The sequence below is a fragment of the Heterodontus francisci genome, chromosome 7 (assembly GCF_036365525.1).
Source record: "Heterodontus francisci isolate sHetFra1 chromosome 7, sHetFra1.hap1, whole genome shotgun sequence".
NCBI lineage: Eukaryota > Metazoa > Chordata > Chondrichthyes > Heterodontiformes > Heterodontidae > Heterodontus > Heterodontus francisci.
The window spans coordinates 74,032,933-74,052,905 of record NC_090377.1 but is presented as its reverse complement, the minus strand read 5'-3'; the positions used below and the strand labels follow the sequence as shown (position 1 = coordinate 74,052,905).

Sequence of the window (19,973 nt, the reverse complement as noted above, 5' to 3'; positions counted from 1 at the left end):
GCACCAGTTTCACCATTGATCAAAGCTGCAAGAGCTGGTGCAATGGCCACCTGTTTTGAGATCTTGATTGCAGCATCCACAGAGTTGACCATACACTCCAGTAGGTAGAAGAGTTGATGCATTGCACCCGAGCGTTACACAAGCTAGAAGCTAACTCCTCATTAAAGCCGGGTTACCCGACCCAAGCCTGACCAACTCGACTACGTGTTGGGTTCAGGTCAGGTCAGGTCTGTATTTTGTGTCCAGCATTTGGGCTCGGGTCAGGTCAGGTTGGCTGTTGTCAGGTTTTGTTTTGTATTGTTTGCTTTCAAATCTACGTTTTGACGCGATTTTTTTTCTGTACTAATAACAGGTTTGATATTTTCGGGTTGGGTCAGGCATGACAAAAAAAATTGAAGGACTCGGCCCAGGTCGGCTTTGGGTTGGGCCCGGGTCGGGTTTTAATTTTATACTCGAACCAGGCTTTACTCCTCATACTGTCAGACAGGATGCAGTAGCTCTGAGGCAGGCTGTCCTTGAACAATTGTTGGTGCACAGAAAGTGACTCTCTTCTGAACGCTAAGCCCTTAAATCAGTATCACTTTAGCAGAACTGGCACCCAGGCTTGTCCTCCGGTGAGCCATATCCTGGGTTGCCCTAATCCTACTCAGTAGTGCAGAGGGTTTCATACTGGGCAGCACCCTTTAACTCACCATCTATCTGATCTCGGGTGCCTATTTGGTGCTGGTCCTTGGATTGGATAGAGTGATTAATGAGACACTGCACTCTAGTGTTTTGTTTTTCATATAGTAACTGCTTGAAAAAATATATGTATCACAATGTTGCTAGTACACATGTAATGGAACTCCTATATGGCTTTCAGCATCTACATTACTCCAAAGGAAGTATGTCAGTGGAGGTCAGATATACCCCAAAAGCTTTTCCCGGCATTAACTAAACCCTAAGTTACAAGTCGTGTGTTAGGACTGATTCAAATGCACACAGATATCCCTGGAGTATAAACGAAATACTCATATCTCGCTAGATTAGCAGCGGCATTAATATTTCATTTTTTAAATAATACAATCATGAAGAAGGCCCTTCACTTCAATCACCGTTCCAGAACACCAAATGTACATTGCATTCACATTTCAGCAGCCAGCAGTTTCTTAAATGAGTCAAGTGCCCTGGACTCAACCACCTTTCCTAGAAACCATGCAGCAGATTAACTTTGTGTAAAGAAATACTTCCTAAATGTAAGCTTTGACAACCCTGACCCTGTAGCGTCTTGGTATGTTGGTCCAGCATGCCCAAATGTATTTACGTCCTCAATCCCATTAAGTATTATATGCCTTTTATTCAAATTCTGGGCACTTATGCCAAAATTGGGAGAGCTGTCCCACAGACTAATCAAGCAACAGCCTGACAGTCATATTCACTGAATCATACCTTACAGCCAACATTCCAGACCCCTCCATCACTAGTCCTGGGTATGCCCTGTCCCACCAGCAGGACAGACCCACCAGAGTTGGCGACACAGTGGTATACGGTCAGGAGGGAGTTGCCCTGGGAGTCTTCAACATTGACTTCAAACCCGATGAAATCTCACGGCACCTTGCCACCTACCAATCCCATCGGCTATAAAACAGTAATACGCGATGTTAAACACTTCTTGGAAGAAGCATTGAGGATTGCACAGGCACACAATGTACCCCGGGTGGGGGACCTCAATGCCCACCACCAAGAATGGCTTGGTAGCAGCACTACTGACTGAGCTGGCCATATCCTGAAGGACATATCTGCCAGACTGGGCCTGCGGCAGGTGGTGGGAGAACCAAGAGGAAAAAACCTACTTGACCTCGTCTTTACCAATCTACCTGTCGCAGATGCACCTGTCCATGACAGCATCGGTATAAGTGACCAGTCCCTGTGGAGACAAAGTTCTGTCTTCACACAGGATACCCTCCAACGTGTTGTGTGGCATTACCACCGTGCTAAATGGAATAGAATCAGAACAGAGCTAGCAGCTCAAAACTGGGCATCCATGAGGCGTAGTGGGCCAACAGCAGCAACAGAATCGTATTGACCACAATCTGTAACCTCATGCCCAGCATATCCCTCACTGTACCATTACCATCAAGACAGGGGATCAACCCTGGTTCAATTAGGAGTGCAGGACAGCATGCCAGAAGCAGCAATCGGCCTACCTAAAAATGAGGTGCCAACCTGGTGAAGCTCCAATACAGGATTACATGCATGGTAAGCAGCAGAAGCAGCATATGATCGACAGAGCTAAGCAATCTCACAACCAATGGATCAGATCAAAGTTCTGTAGTCCTGCCACATACAGTCATGAATGGTGGTGGGCAATTAAACAACTAACCAGAGGAGGAAACTCCATCCTCAATGATGGGTTATGGGGTGGGGGGGTGGCGAAAGCCCAGCACGTCAGTGCAAAAGACAAGACTGAATTCAGCATTTAAAATCACCTTTAGCCAGAAGTGCCAAGTGGATGATCCATCTCAGCCTCCTCCTGAGGTCCCCAACATCACAGATGCCAGTCTTCAACCAATTTGGTTGATATCAAGAAACGGCTGACGGCACTGGATACTGCAAAGGCTATGGGCCCTGACAACATCCCAGCAGTAGTACTGAAGACTTCTGCTCCAGAACTAGCTGTGGTCCTTGCCAAGCTATTCCTGAACAGCTACAACACTGGCATCTCCCCAACAATGTGGAAAATTGCCTAGGTATGTCCTGTCCACAAAAACCAGAACAAATCCAATTTGACCAATTATCACCCCATCAGTCCACTCTCAATCAGAAAAGTGATGGAATGGGTCGTCAACAGTGCAATCAAGCAGCACTTACACAGCAATAACCTGCTCGCCGATGCTCAATTTGGGTTCTGCCAGTGCAATTCGACTCATTCCCAGCCTTGATCCAAACATGGAACAAAAGGGCTGAATTCAAGAAGTGAGGTGAGAGTGACTGCCCTTGACATCAAGGCAGTATTTGACCGAGTATGGCATCAAGGAGTCCCAGAAAAATCGGAGTCAATGGTAATCGGGGAAAATTCGCCACTGGTTGGAGTCATTTTTAAAACACAAAGTAAGATGGTTGTGATTGTTGAAGACCAATCATCTCAGTCCCAGTACATCACGACAGGAATTCCTCAGGGTAGTGTCCTAGGCCCACCCATCTTCAGCTGCTTCATTAATGACCTTCCCTCCATCACAAGGTCAGAAGTAGGGATGGTCGCTGATGATTGCACAGTGTTCAGTACCATTCATGACTCCTCAGATACTGAAGCAGTCCGTGTCCACACACAGCATGACTTGGACAACATTCAATCTTGAGCTGGTAAGTGGCAAGTGTTACAACCTCAGTGAGATCATTAATGTTAAAATAAGAGATATGAATCCCCAGACCAATTTAAAGATTGACATGACAAGATTTCACATTTTAGGGCTTTCATTATAACAACTAAACTAAAAGAAATCCCCATTAACTAAATTGAACTTTGTAAGTAGCTGACACCCCAGTTTACAAAGAAAGGTATTTTCTTTACTTATTAAATTACACGAAAACCTCACACCACACTAATGCATTACAATCCTTTTTGACAGCAAAATCCTTTGCTGTTAGAAGTCCCAAACTCCTCCCGTTGCAATGGGTTGGATCTCCCAGATCTTTTCAAAAATCAATGTCCTCTTTGCTCTCTCCTCCGAGCACTCCCGACCTGGACATCCATCAATAAGGCAATTCCTGGTGATCCTGCTTGTCCTCTACTTATCTGCAGCTTCAACTTTCAAAACAGGCTCATGAATTCACAGCCTTTTTCTGTATGCCGCATCAGGCTTCTGAGAATAGGTGCTTTCCCCTCCTCCTCACCGCTCTCTCTCGAGGCCACCTCAGCTGGTTGTTTCCCTTATAGCCTGCCGGCTTTCAGAAAATCGGTTACATTTATCTGGACTCAAAATTCAATAGCTTATTGTCCTGTTCGAATATACAAAGCCCAGAAGTCCGGTTTCGCTGAGGCACCTGGGCCTTCCATTGTTCCCAGGTATTAACAGCTTTTAAAAAATGTATTCATGGGATGTGGGCGTTGCTGGCTGGGCCAGCATCTATTGCCCGAGAAGGTGGTGGTGAGCTGCCTTCTTGAACCGCTGCAGTCCTTGTGAGGTAGGAACACCCACTGTGCTGTTAGGAAGGGAGTTCCAGGATTTTGACCCAGCGACAGTGAAGGAACGGCAATATCGTTCCAAGTCAGGATGGTGTGTGACTTGGAGGGGAACGTGCAGGTGGTGATGTTCCCATGCATCTGCTGCTCATGTCCTTTGAGATGGTAGAGGTCGCGGGTTTGGAAGGTGCTGCCGAAGGAGCCTTGGTGCGTTGCTGCAGTGCATCTTGTAGATGGTACACACTGCTGCCACTGGGCGTCGGTGGTGGAGGGAGTGAATGTTAGTGGATGGTGTGCCAATCAAGCGGGCTGCTTTGTCCTGGATGGTGTCGAGCTTATTGAGTGTTCTTGGAGCTGCACCCATCCAGGCAAGTGGATAGTATTCCATCACACTCCTGACTTGTCCCTTGTAGATGGTGAACAGGCTTTGGAGAGTCAGGAGGCGAGTTACTCGCCACAGGATTCCTAGCCTCTAACCTGCTCTTGTAGCCACGGTATTTATAGGGCTACTCCAGTTCAGTTTCTGGTCAATGGTAGCCCCTAGGATGGTGATAGTGGGGGATTCAGCCATGGTAATGCCATTGAATGTCAAGGGGAGATGGTTAGATTCTCTCTTGTTGGAGATGGTCATTGCCTGGCACTTGTGTGGCGCAAATGTTACTTGCCACTTATCAGCCCAAGCCTGGATATTGTCCAGGTCTTGCTGCATTTTTACCTGGACTGCTTCAGTATGTGAGGAGTCGCGAATGGTGCTGAACGTTGTGCAATCATCAGCGAACATCCCCACTTCTGACCTTATGATTGAAAGGAGGTCATTGAGGACACTACTTTGAGGAACTCCTGCAGTGATGTCCTGGAGCTGAGATGATTGACCTCCAACAACCACAGCCATCTTCCTTTGCACTCGGTATGACTCCAACCAGCAGAGTGTTTTCCCCCGATTCCCATTGACTCCAGTTTTGCTAGGGCTCCTTGATGCCATACTCGGTCAAATGCTGCCTTGATGTCAAGGGCAGTCATTCTCACCTCACCTCTTGAGTTCAGCTCTTTTGTCCCATTTTTGAATCAAGGCTGTAATGAGGTTAGGAGTTGAATGGCCCTGGCGGAACCCAAACTGAGCATCACTGAGCAGGTTATTGCTAAGCAATTGCTGCTTGATGGCACTGTTGATGACACCTTCCATCACTTTACTGATGATTGAGAGTAGGCTGATGGGGCGGTAATTGGCCAGATTGGACTTGTCCTGCTTTTTGTGTACAGGACATACCTGGGCAATTTTCCACATTGCTGGGTAGATGCCAGTGTCATAGCTATACTGGAACAGCTTGGCTAGGGGTGCGGCAAGTTCTGGAGCACAGGTCTTCAGTACTATTGCCGGAATATTGTCAGGACCCATAGCCTTTGCAGTATCCAGTGCCTTCAGTCGTTTCTTGATATCACGCGGAGTGAATCGATTTGGCTGAACTGGCATCTGTGATGCTGGGGACTTCAGGAGGAGGCCGAGATGGATCATCAGCTCGGTACTTCTGGCTGAAGATTGTTGCAAATGCTTCTGCCTTATCTTTCGCACTAATGTGCTGGGCTCCCCCATCATTGAGGATGGGGATATTTGTGGAGCCACCTCCTCCAGTTAGTTGTTTAATTGTCCACCACCATTCACGACTGGATGTGGCAGGACTGCAGAGCTTAGGTCTGATCCGTTGGTTAATAAATCGCTTAGCTCTGTCTATTGCATGCTGCTTACGCAGTTTGGCATGCAAGTAGTCCTGGGTTGTAGCTTCACCAGGTTGACAACTCATTTTGAGGTATACCTGGTGCTGCTCCTGGCATGCCCTCCTGCACTCTTCATTGAACCAGGGTTGGTCTCCTGGCTTGATGGTAATGGTAGAGTGGGGGATATGACGTGCCATGAGGTTACAGATTGTGGTTGAGTACAATTCTGCTGCCGCTGATGGCCCACAGTGCCTCATGGATGCCCAGTTTTGCATCGCTAGATCTGTTCGAAATCTGTCCAATTTAGCACAGTGATAGTGCCACACAACACGATCGACGGTATATTTGCATCTTCAGAATCACTGACTCCTTGTTTTACGAAAAGGGAGGGCAAAACCAATTGTTCTTCAGGTGTTACCCCTGCAGTCCTTTTTATTTAAAAAAAAAGTATTTGATCTGTCTTGTCCTTTAGCAGAGTGGATGCGAGATCACCTGACTTTTGGACTCCATCTCAAACTTTTTTTAAAAATCTCAATTTTGAAAACATATTCATGTTACAAAAGTCCAGCATTCATAGCACAACAAACAACTGCTCCACTCAAGTGCCGGGCAATGACCATCTCCAACAAGAAAGAATCTAACCATCTCCCCTTGACAGTCACACAGCCACATAAATACTGTAGCTGCAAGAGCAGGTCAGAAGCAGGGCGGCACAGTGGCGCAGTGGTTAGCACCGCAGCCTCACAGCTCCAGCGACCCGGGTTCGGTTCTGGGTACTGCCTGTGCGGAGTTTGCAAGTTCTCCCTGTTACCGCATGGGTTTCCTCTGGGTGCTCCGGTTTCCTCCCACATGTCAAAGAAATGCAGGTTGATAGGTAACTTGGCCATTGTAAAAATTGCCCCTAGTGTAGGTAGGTGGTAGGAGAATTGAGGGAAGTTGGGGATGTGAGAGGGAAAATGGGTGGTTAATGTAGGATTAGTATAAATGGGTGGTTGATGGTCGGCGCGGACTCGGTGGGCTGAAGGGCCTGCTTTGGAGCTGTATCTCACTATGACTCTATAAGCTGGGAATTCTATGGCAAGTAATATGGCAAGTAACTCATTTCCTGACTCCCCAAAGTCTTTCCAGCATCCAAAGGCACAAGTCAAGAGTACGACGGTATACTCCCCACTTGCCTGGTTGAGTGCAACTCCAACAACTTTCAAGTAGATCGACACCATCCAAAGCAAAGCAGCCCGCTTGATCGGCATCCCATCCATCACCTTAAACATTCACTCCCTCCACTACCAACAGCAGTGTGTACCAAATACAGGATGCACTGCAGCAACTCACCAAGCCTGCTTCAACAGCACCTTCAAACACCGCAACCTCTACCAGCTAGAAGGACAAGGGCAACAGACACATGGGAACACAATCACCTACAAGATCCCCTCCAATCCACACACCATCCTGACTTGGAACTATATTGCCATTCCTTCACTGTCGCTGGGTCAAAACATAGAACTCCGTTCCTAACAGCACTTTTGGTGTACCTACATCAGATGGATTGCAACGGTTCAAGAAGGCAGCTCACCACCACCTTCTCAAGGGCAATTACAGATGAGCAACAAATGCTGGCATTGCCAGTGACGCCCACATCCCATGAAATAAAAGGTAGTCTTTTGCAACACAGTAGCATGAAATATATTAAAAACAAATTTAATTCAGAAATGAATTTCTTTACACACATGCAGATTGTGAGAACATATACAGAATTTTATTCGTCAAGCTTTATTAGAGCTCTCTATCAGCATAATCAAAGCAGCTCCCATCAAATCCATCGAACTGATTCTAGTGGAAACACCTAACACAGTAGTAGCACTAAATGAGGCTCTAGGATCAAGAGGGCTGGAAAATGTATTCTTTCATAACATGTTGCCAGCTTGGTACAACTATTTATGTTCTGTCATATGATGATTGTCAGTTGTTTGTCAACATAGAAAGACAGCTGCTTAGATGCCCACAGAAAAAGTTTCAGTCTGTTGTTCACCATCTCTCTCTTCATAGCATTCCTTGTGAGAACTCGCTATGAGGAAACCAAAGTGGTCATGTATGCCAATCCAACTATATCGAGCCAGCTGGAAAATGGCCTCTCACTTCTCCTCTTCCCCACTCCCCCCAGGAATTGTAGTGATTTGACTCAAGCACAATGACAGTCAAAGGTACAGATGTAGAAAGACCTGGACAACATCCAGGTTTGGGCTGATAAGTGGCAAGTAACATTCACACCACACTAGTGCCAGACAATGACCATCTCAAATAAGAGAGAATCTAATCATCTCCCCCTGATGTTCAATGGCATTACCATAATTGAATCCCCCATTATCAACATCCTGGGGGTTACCATTAACCAGAAACTGAAGTGGACCAGCCACATAAATACTGTGGCTACAAGAGCAGATCAGAGGCTGGGAATTCTGCGGTGAGTAACTCACCTCCTGTTCACCATCTACAAGGCACTAGTTAGGAGTGTGATGGAATACTTTCCACTTGCCTGGATGGGTGCAGTTCCAACAACACTCAAGAAGCTCGATACCATCCAGGACAAAGCAGCCTGCTTGATTGGCACCCAATTCACCAACTTCAACATTCGCATCTGCCACCTAGAAGGACAAGGGCAGCAGATGCTGAGGAACATCACCAACTGCAAGTTCCCATCCAAGCTGCACACCATCCTGACTTGGAACTATATCAACGTTCCTTCACTGTCGCTGGGTCAAAATCCTGGAACTCCCTTCCTAACAGCACAGTGGGTGTAACTACACCCAAAGCACTGTAGTGTTTCAAGAAGGCATCTCACCACCATCTTCTCAAGGGCAAGTAGGGATGGACAATAAATGCTGGCCTAGCCAGTGACGCCCACATCCCATGAACGAATAGAAGAAAAAACTGACACAGACTGGACACTAATACCACAAAAATATTGTGCTTCCATGCAGCAGAAAAACTGGTCAGGTTAAATATGTCAAGTGAACACAATCAATTACAGCAACACATTAATTGTCTGAATATCTCAGTGACAAGATACACTTCCTGACTTAAATCAACAGAACCACTGAAGCTACATATAAAGTCATGAGTCCTAGAGTTATTACAATACAGGCCGCCGCCACTTGGCCCATCCCTTTCCATATCAGCTCTCTGTAGAGCAATCCATTGAGCAAGTTGGGCCAATACTCATGAGAGCTTAGATGAGCGAAAGGTGATCGTATTGAAACAGAAGGTTCGGAGGGGGCCTGGCAGAGTAGATGCTGAGAAGACGTCTCCCATCATGTGGGAATCTAGAACTGGGGACACAGTTTCAGAATAAGGGACTGCCCGTTTCAGACAGAGCTGAAGAGGTAATTCTTCCCTTGAGGAGGTAATTCTTCTCTCAGAGAGTCATGAATCTTTGAAATTCTCTAACCCAGAGAGCTGTGGTGGTGGAGTCAGTAAATTTGTTCAAGGCTGAGATTGGCAGATTTTTGATAGGGAGTCAAGGGTTATGGGGAACAGGCAGAAAAGTGGACTTGAAGCCAAGATCAGATCAGCCATGATCTTATTGACTGGCAGAACAGATCCAAGCAGCTGTAGGGCCGACTCCTGCTCCTAGTTCTTATGTTCACCACCAAAGACTGCGGCTGTTCAAGAAGGCAGGTCTAGTAAGTCTACATTTAATATATTACTTTACATAAGTGTGACGGTGTATAGTTGGTGAACTTCAATAGTGTGTGCCTTTAGTAGATGAATATAGAAGGTCCAGAGGGGAAGTGAAAAAGCAAATAAGAGAAGCAGAGAGAGTATGAAAAGAGAATGGCAGCTAACATTAAAGGGAATCCCAAAATTTTCTATAGACATATAAAAAGTAAAAGGGTGGTAAAAAGAGGAGTTGGGCCAATCAGGGACCATAAAGGGGATTTACGCATGGACGTAGAAGGCATGCTGAGGTAGGAAATTAATACTTTGCATCTGTCTTTACCAAGGAAGATGATGCAATCCAGGCAATGGTGAAAGAGGCAGCAATTCAGGCACTAGAAGGGTTTATAATTGATAAGGAGGACATATTAGATAGGCTGTCAGTACTTAAAGTGGATAAAGCACCAGGACTGGATGAGATGCATCCAAGGATACTGAGGGAAGTGACAGTGGAAATTGTGGAGGCACTGGCCTTAATTTTTCAGTCTTCCTTAGACTCGGGGTGGTGCCAGAGCACTGGAGAATTGCAAACGTTACACCCTTGTTCAAAAAAGGGTGTAAAGATAAGCCCTGCAACCACAGTTTAACTTTGGTGGTGGGGAAACTTCTAGGAAGAATAATTCAGGACAAAATTAATTGACACATGGACAAATGTGGGTTAAGTAAAGAAAGCCAGCATGGATTTCTTGAGGGAAAATCATGTTTGACAAACTTGCTGGCGTTTTTTTAAAGAGGTAACAGAGGTTGATGAGGGCAATGCAGTTGATGTGGTGTAAATGGACTGTCAAAAGGCGTTTGATACAGTGCCACACAACAGACTTGAGAGCAAAATTATAGCTCACGGAATAAAAGGGACGGTAACAAAACGATACAGAATTAGCTGAGTGACAGGAACCAAAGAGTAGTGGTTAATGGATGTTTTTTCTGGCTGGAGGAAGGTTTGTAATGGTGGGGTCAGAGTTGGGATCCTTGCTTTTCCTAAAATATATTAATGACCTAGACCTTGGTGTACAGGGCACAATTTCAACATTTGCGGATAATACAGGACTTGGAAGCATTGTGAACTGTGAGGAGGATAGTGTAGAACTGCAAAAGAACATAGACAAGTTACTGGAATGGGTGGGATAGGTGGCAGATAAAGATCAATGCTGAGAAACGTGAAGTGGTTCATTTTGTTAGGAAGAACATGGAGACACAATATAAAATAAAGGGTACAGATAATAAATGAAGGGGGTGCAGGAGCAGAGGGACCTGGGTGTATATGTGCATAAGTCATTGAAGGTGGCAGGACAGGTTGACAGAGCGATTAATAAAGCATACAGCATTCTGGGCTTTATTACAGGGGCATAGAGTACAAGAGCAACTTATATAAGACACTAGTTCAGCCTCAGCTGAAGTACTGTGCCCAGTTCTGGGTCCTGCACTTTAGGAAAGATGCATTGGAGAGAGTGCGGAAAAGATTCGCAAGATTGGTTCCAGGGACGAAAAACTTCAGTTATGAAGATAGATTGGAGAAGTTGGGACTGTTTTCCTTGGAGAAGAGAAGGCTGAGAGGTGATTTGATAGAGGTATTCAAAATCATGAAGGATCAAGACAGAGTACATAGAGAGAAACTGTTCCCATTCGTGAAAGGATCAAGAACGAGAAGGTACAGATTTAAAGAAATGGGCAAGAGAAGCAAAAGCGGCATGAGGAAAAGCTTTTTTGTGCAGTGAGTAGTTAAGTTTGGAATGTGCTGCCTGAGAGTGTGGTGGAGGCAGGTTCAATTGAAGCATTCAAAAGGGAATTAGATTGTTATATGAAAAGGAAGAATGTGCAGGGTTACGGGGAGAAGACGGGGAAATGGCACTAAGTGAATTGCTCTTTCAGAGAGCCAGTGCAGATACAATGGCCTGAATGGCCTACTTCTGTACTGTAACGATTCTGTGAATATCTAGATTAAAAAGTAATATTAGTCCGTGGTCATGTTCTGACTCTCCCTACAAACTGAAGGGATGTTCAGAAGGGGAACTGCCCCAAACCACAATGGAATTATTGCAATGAAAGGGTTAAGGTGCTCAAGCAATCAGTCTGTTCTTATTCAAGACATTCCTTTAAAAAAAAAAGTGACAACAGGACAATGGGAAGCAGAGCTACAAAATACAAATGACATGCCTAAACCTTACCTCTTTTTCTATTTTTAGCAATTTCTTTACAGCCACCTCTTTGTCCTGGGACAACCATGTTGCTCGGTAAACACTACCAAAGCTCCCTCCACCACAGTTTTCATAAAATTCCAAATCATCAAACTTGATTTGCAAAAACGATGGACTGAAGGACAACATTGCATACTGACAATTTCAAAATCTGTAAAATATAAAATAAGTAAGGAATTAAATGCCATTGAAATCAGCATGCTTATAACCAAACTATATTAACTCCACCACAGCAAGTTAACGTCTTAAAATGCACACCAGTAGCGTGTACATTTTGGGAGGGGAGGGGGAGTTCGAACAAAAAAAGTTAATAGAAAGCTACCAGTTCTGATTTAAGGTCAGACCCGAAAAGTTATCTCTGCTTCTCTTCCACTGATGTTGCCTGACCTGCTGAGTATTTCCAGCACTTTGTTTTTATTTCAGATTTCCAGCATCTGCAGTATTTTGCTTTTATTATATAGACAGAGTTAAGTTTGTGTTATCAGAATGTCAACCTTAACGATTGTTAGTGTTACTATCCCATGTTTTCCACTTTAAAGTTGTAGGCTTTTTACACAGCAACAGTACCTAATTGAGTGGAAAACGCTTTTAGAACGTCCCGAGGCTGTGGAAGGCGCTATGTAAGTGCAAGTTCTTGTTTTTCCAATAGAGCCCGCGCCAAAAGATCTGTCGTACTTCCACTGACCCTGATGGGTAACGTGCTGTCTGTCAGCTTTGAGGCTGATCATGGCTATGGAACGCGAAGATCGCAATCACTGGGCGCTGTGATCACTACCCGCACACCGAGCGAACAATTGGACATAGTGGCAGGGCACCTCCACAAAACCCTTACCGAAAATTTAAACAATATAAAGATCACATGTCAGCAACAAACTCCTAAAAAAATATGCCACTTTTGTGAAACTTATGGCCATTCCCTGAAGTAAAATCCACACTTCTGGGAAGTGGGAGGCCGTATTGCCGAAACCCGTCACGTGAGTGCCCTATTCAATGTTTGGGATCCCTGAAAGTGAAAAACCTCAACCAGCTAAAAGCTGCCCAACACATGGACTTTCTATTTGACAAAAATCATTCGATTGCATAAGGCTGAGGAAAGTACAACCGGTCGTAGCCTAACTTCAGACATAGTTGCAGGCACCAACCTTTCTTATTTTTATGCTTCACTTAAAAATAACACGATCATAACTAGAAGGGAATTGATTAAACGAAGACTTTCGGTTCTGGAACATTTCTTACCTCTACTGCACTTGCTCCAACCTGGGCCTCCGACTGGGAATGAGCTAGAAGCGGAGCACGGACGAGAATTGCTGGAAACAAGCTTACCAGGAGCCTCCCTGCACCGAAAACCCGCCCCTTCCACCGGCAGCAGAGCAATGAGTGCAGCAGCACCTCCTGCAGGCAACCCGCACTGTCAGCGAGTGGCGGCACCAATCACTTCGGCCCTTCTGGAAGTTAACAACTTTGCCGGTGCTTGTGTCATCTTTTTTTGAAGCCATTGGTAAGCTAATATTTTTTTGGAAGTTGACACATATGACTATGAGCAGGTATATGGCCAAGGAGCAGGGAGAGAGCTTTTGAGGGTGCTATTTCCCCAGGGGTTTAATATTTCCACCCATCAAACATAAGGAAGTCAGACTGAGAAAAGGTATGTGTCTATTAAAATTCATTCTCCCATCAGGCTATCCAATTAGATTTTAAATATGTATTTGCTTCTATTGCCTTGCTCTATAGATTATTCCAATCTAACCTTCAGTAAGTAAACTTTTCCTGATACCTTTCTAAAATTGCTTTCACTAATTTCAATTTATGTTCAAGGCATACTTTGAAGTAATTGGGTTTATCTTATCTAAGGACACAATTTCTACACTGGCAAAATGCCCTTTACACTACCTGTACCACAAAAAAAGAGTTCTGTTAATCGGTAATAGAACAAACAATTTACTTAAATAGAGAAATATTTTCTGGCATTTGTATGGAAAAAAAAGTAATGATTAACTCTGCTTCTCTCTCCACAGATGCTGCCAGACCTGCTGAGTGGTTCCAGCATTTCTTGTTTTTTATTTCAGATTTCCAGCATCCGCAGTATTTTGCTTTTATGATATAAACTCATAGTTTTTTGATGAAGTAACAGGAAGGGTTGATGTGTATATGGACTTAAAAAATAATAACCTTTTGTTTACAAAATAGAAGCCTGTGGGATTAAAGGGGCAATAGTTGTGAGGACATGTAATTGGGTAAGGGGCAGAAAGCAGAGAGTAGTGACGAGCGGTTTTTCAGACTAGAGGGAAGTGTGCACTGGTGTCCCTCAGAGGTCAGAGTTGGGAATCATGCTCTTTTTGATATGTTAATGACCTCAACTTGAGTATACACGGCATAATTTCAAAGTTTGCAGATGATACAAAACTCAGAAATTTCTTAAATAGTGCAAAGGACAGTAACAGACTTCAGGAGGACGTAGACACACTGGAGAAATGAGGAGACACGAGACAGATGAAATTTAAGGCAGAGAAATGTGAAGTGATTCATTTTGGTAGGAAGAATGAGGAAAGGCAATATAAACTAAATAGTACAATTTTAAAGGGGGTACAAGAACTGAGAGACCTGGGGATGTACATACATAAATTTCTGAAGGTGGCAGAGTGAGTTGAAAAGGCTATTAATAGGGCTTACAGGATCCTTGGCTTTATAAATGATGTATAGCATTTAAAAGCAAGGGAGTTATGCTAAACCAGGGTTGTCCAACCTTTTCGTGTGGGGGGCCACATTACAATTTGTGTCTTACATAGGGGGCCAGCGAGACAATTTTGGAAAGATAAAGGCATTAAAAATGTATCTTACTAGTCATCAAAACATCAACAAATGTAAATTTTTGTGAAGAAGCTTTAAATGAGAAGAGTAATTTAGTGATTTAGTGAGATACCTGGCATTTTTTGCTTCCACAAGTAGTCAGTGTTTGCTCACACACTTAATGTAGCAATGTGGAGTATTCCAGATAGATGTCGTTCCATCAGGAGTGATCTTGATCACACTCTCTCCCTTCCCTCCCCTCCCCTCTTCCTCGCGGATGGAAACCTTTGGCGGGCCAGATCTTGGCCCACAGGCCATATGTTGGACAATCCTGTGCTAAACCATTAGAAAACACTGGTTGGCCCTAGCTGGAGTATTGTGGCCATTTCTGAGTACCATTCTATAGGAAGGATAACAAGGCCTTAAGAGAGGATACAGACAAGATTTACTAGAATGATACCAGGGATGAAAGACTTCAGCTATGTGGAAAGACTGGAGAAACTGGAAATGCTCTCCTGAGAGCAAAGAAGGTTAAGGGGAGATTTGATAAATGTGTTCAAAATTATGAAGGGTTTTGATAGGGTAAATAAGGAGAAACTGTTTCCAGTGGCAGAAAGATCAGTAACCAGAGGGTAATTGGCAAAGGAACCAGAAGTGAAAGGAGGGGAAAAAATTATGTAGCGAGTTATGATCTGGAATGCCCTGCCTGAAAGGGTGGTGGAAGCAGATTCCATTATAACTTGCAAAAGTAAATTGAATAAATTACTTGAATGTGGGCAATTTGCAGAAATTGGGGAAAGAGCTGTGGTGTGGGACTAATTGGATAGCTGTTTCAAGGAGCATGTATAGGCAAGATGGGCTGAATGGTCTCCTGTGGTGTATCATTTGATGATTCTCTGGTTAGCATAAGAGCAAAGGAGTTAGAAAAATATCAGAGTTAATAGGACTCAATCTTTTAAAGTCTTCTTTCTGTGCTGCAACTTCTATGATTCTACTGTAGCATATCCCAAGAAATTGCTTAGGCTTTGTTCTGGTTGAACAAAGTACCATTGCTTACTCAAGACTGATTCTATGACTTATTCAGCTTACTTTTAAACAATACTATAGATTTTTCCTCAGTGACCACCTGTGGTAAATTTTGGAGATTCATCTGTAAACCATCCTCATTCCTGCTTTAAAATAGTTAGCTAACATATTTGTTACTTCTGAATATTTGAATCAATTCAACAAATAAATTGCACAAAGATTAGAGGTTCAATTACTGTTTCAAATCACTTTATGTCCTCTAATCCAGGCTTACTGTTGCTTTTTAAAAAAAAAAACAATTTACAGACTGAGGAGAAAATAACTCAAGTTTTAATCTTTTAAGTTTTGAACATTTCCTCTGCCTCAAATTGCAGAAAGTTTTAATTAGAACACTTCATATCTAGATTATTAATATTTGAGGTAAATCAATAAAAACTATTCAAAATAACATGTCCATTGTTTTATTGACAAAGTTTTTTCAAAAAATAGGCTGAGATATGCGTCCTCTTCACTGAGGAAGGGGGAGACAGGAGAGACTTGCACCTCAATTCTGAACCATCTTGTTAGGTTTCAGTTGTGTATACAATTTCTTGCTTGATATTAGCAATGAATCTATTGAGGGAGGTTGAAGAGTTACAGTGGGATGAACTTGTGAAAGGTGTGATGCCGGAGTAAGCAGAGGTGAAAGGTGAGTATGTGAGAGGAAGAGGAGGAAAGAGCAAAGTAGGATCATGAGAGGGGAAAAAAGGAAATGAGAGTAGGTGGAGTTTTGGATCCAGAGTGGCAGCAGTGCACACACTAATGGACACATAAAATGCACCTTATGTTAGATAAGGATCTAGGTATTGAAATTGAGGAAAGGGAGGAGAGAAAGGAATCAAAATTCTGAACGCAAGAGAACCAGGAGACATTGGGAGAACAAAGTCTGTGTGTAGACAAATGGAATTCTGCAGGGCTTGGAGCCAGATGCTAGCCACGTGCTAGCTGAGTTCAAAGATAGTCAAGCAGAAAATGTAGATCCAAGAGGAGTAGAATGGGCAAAATAGCTGCTTCATACATACTGATAAATGGTGATACACAAACCTGGACAGGTGTGCATGTACCTTATTAACCAGCATGGACTTGATGGGTTGAATGACCTCCTTCTGTGCCATAAATGACTCTATGACTAAATGTGGGGAGATGTTTAGCTGGAAAACAACATTGTGTATTTGTGCTCAGTCTGCATGCAGCAAGACAGTTTTAATGAACTTTTCATTTTATAACATGATATACTGGGGCAATGTTGCAAGTATTGATTCTTTAGTGAAAGTTTATAGCTACGCAAAATTGAAACAGGGTAGCTTTTAAATCCCTGTAACTGGGTTAATTATGTTTAATGCTGTGTGGTCAAAGAAAAGGTATTTTAGTGCATTAATCTTTATGGAGGACAGAACACAGAATCAACTCCACACAAAGGGTTCTAATCCTTGGATAGGATGCAGAGCGATCTGTCAAGTAAAATAATTGATGCATCTGCATTCTACATTTCCATTAAAAGGTAAATACTTATGAAACCCCATGCAGTGAGGTCCTGATCTTGACCATTTTATGGTTGAAGAGGAGAACCAAACAGATGGTTAATGTTTTCCGAAAGCGAAGATAAAATTAATGGATGAATCAACATAATGTCAGCTGACATGTCAACTCAAGAAAAACATTTACAGAGGCTTAGGAACACCCCTGGCTACTTGCACCCTTCTCGAGGAGCAATCATGTGCCACAGGACACAAGTTGTAAGGAGAAAAATACATTTCAAGAAAAAAAATGAAGCATTTTAAATTTGCACTATATGGAGGGCAAAAACAGAATACAACCAAACTAGAACTCAAGGCAAACAACCAAAAAAAAGGACGTACTTGCAGTGGCTGGCAAACATTCTATTCAAATGTTACTCTTTCATAGAATCATAGATTGCTCGTGCAAAGGAGGCCATTCAGCCTATCGAGTCTGCATCAGCTCTTTCAAAGAGCAGTCGAGTTAGTCCCACTCCCTGCTCTTTTCCCATTATACCTGCAATTGTTTTCTCCTTCAGATATTTATCCAGTTCCCTTTTGAAGGTGACTATTGCATTTGTATCCACACCCTATCAAGCAGTATATTACAAATCCTAACCACTCATTGCGTAAAAAAGATTTTCCTGATGTCGCCTCTGGTTTTTTTGCCAATCAGGTTAAACCTGTGCCCTCTTGTTATCAACCCTTCAGCATTGGAAACAGTTTCTCTTTATTTACCCGAACTAAACCCTTCATAATTGAAACACCTCTATCAAGGCTCCTCTTGGCCTTCTCTGCTCCAAGGAGAACAAACCCCAGCTTCTCTAGTCTATCCATGGAATTTTATTTTTTATTCTTTCATGGGATGTGGGCATCACTGGCAAGGCCAGCATTTGTTGCCCATCCCTAATTGCCCTTGAACTGAATGGTTTGCTAGGCCATTTCAGAGGGCAGTTAAGAGTCAACCACACTGCTGTGGATCTGAAGTCACATGTAGGCCAGACCAGGTAAGGACAGCAGATTTCCTTCCCTAAAAGGACATTGGTGAACCAGTTGTGTTTTTATGACAATTGATGATAGTTTCATGGCACCATTAGCTTTCAATTCCAGATTTTTATTAATTAGTTGAATTTAAATTCCACCAGCTGGCATGGTGGGATTTGAACCCATGTCACCAGGGCATTAGCCTAGGTCTCTGGTTTACTAGTTCAATGACATTACCACTGTGCCACCATCTCAGAATCACACAGAATAATACAGTGCAGAAGAGGCCCTTCGGCCCATTGAGTCTGCACTGATGCATTAAAGACACCTGACCTGTCTACCTAATCCCATTTTCCAGCACCAGTCATTTGCCTTGAATGTTATGACATGCCAAGTGCTCATCCAGGTACTTTTTAAAGGATGTGAGGCAACCTGCCTCTACCACCCTCCCAGGCAGGGCATTCCAGACCGTCACCACCCTCTGGGTAAAAAAGTTCTTCCTGAAATCCCCCTTAAACCTCCCGCCCCTCACCTTAAACTTGTGACCCCTCGTAACTGACCCTTCAACTAAGGGGAACAGCTGCTCCCTATCCACCCTGTCCATGCCCCTCATAATCTTGTACACCTCGATCAGGTCACCCCTCAGTCTTCTCTGCTCCAGCAAAAACAACCAAAGCCTATCCAACCTCTCTTCATAGCTTAAATGTTCCATCCCAGGCAACATCCTGGTGAATTGTCTCTGCACTCCCTCCAATGCAATGACATCCTTCCTATAATGTGGCGACCAGAATTGCACACAGTGCTCCAGCTGTGGCCTTACCAAAGTTCTGTACAACTCCAACATGACCTCCCTGCTTTTGTAATCTATGTCTTGATTGATTAAGGCAAGTGTCCCTTTTGCACCACCCTATTAACCTGCCCTTCTGCCTTCAGAGATCTATGGACAAACACGCCAAGGTCCCTTTGTTCATCGGAACTTCCCAGTGTCAAGCCATTCATTGAATACTTCCGTGTCACATTACTCCTTCCAAAGTGTATCACCTCACACTTTTCAGCGTTAAAATCCATCTGCCGCTTTTCTGCCCATTTGACCATCCTGTCTATATCTTCCTGTAACCGAAGACACTCCACCTCACTGTTAACCACTCAGCTAATCTTTGTGTCATCTGCAACCTTACTGATCCTACCCCCCACATAGTCATCTATGTCGTTTATATAAATGACAAACAATAGGGGACCCAGCACAGATCCCTGTGGTACGCCACTGGACACTGGCTTCCAGTCATTAAAACAGCCGTATGTTATCACTCTCTATCTCCTACAGCTAAGCCAATTTTGAATCCACCTTATCAAGTTACCCTGTATCCCATGTGCATTTGCTTTCTTGATAAGTCTCCCATGTGGGACCTTGTCAAAGGCTTTGCTGAAATCCATGTAAACTACATCAACTGCACTACCCTCATCTACACACATGGTCACATGCTCAAAAAATTCAATCAAATTTGTTAGGCATGACCTCCCTCTGACAAAGCCATGCTGACTATTCCTAATTAAATTTTGCCTCTCCAAGTGAAGATAGATTCTCTCCTTCAGAATTTTCTCCAATAGTTTCCCTACCACTGATGAGACTCACTGGTCTGTAGTTCCCTGGCTTATCTCTACAACCTTTCTTAAATAGTGGGACCACATTAGCTGTTCTACAGTCCTCTGGCACCTCCCCCGTGGCCAGAGAGGAATTAAAAATTAGGGACAGAGCCCCTGCAATCTCCACCCTCGCCTCCCACAGCATTCTGGGACACAAATTGTCCGGACCTGGAGATTTATCCACTTTTAAGCCTTCCAAAACCTCCAATACCT

General features: G+C 43.7%; 1 protein-coding gene across 2 annotated transcripts in view; it reads right to left on the bottom strand.

Annotated features, from left to right (window-relative positions):
- Positions 1-13,136, bottom strand: part of LOC137372068 (mitogen-activated protein kinase kinase kinase 20-like) — a 163,964-nt gene extending 150,828 nt beyond the window's left edge. For both annotated transcript variants that reach the window (XM_068035428.1, XM_068035430.1), the window contains exons 1-2: positions 13,021-13,136; positions 11,755-11,935 (exon numbers count right to left, since the gene is read on the bottom strand). In XM_068035428.1, the coding sequence (XP_067891529.1) occupies positions 11,755-11,913 (159 nt within the window). In that variant the 5' untranslated portion in view covers positions 11,914-11,935; positions 13,021-13,136. The remainder of the gene's footprint in view (positions 1-11,754; positions 11,936-13,020) is intronic.
- Between the last annotated feature and the right edge of the window lie 6,837 nt (positions 13,137-19,973).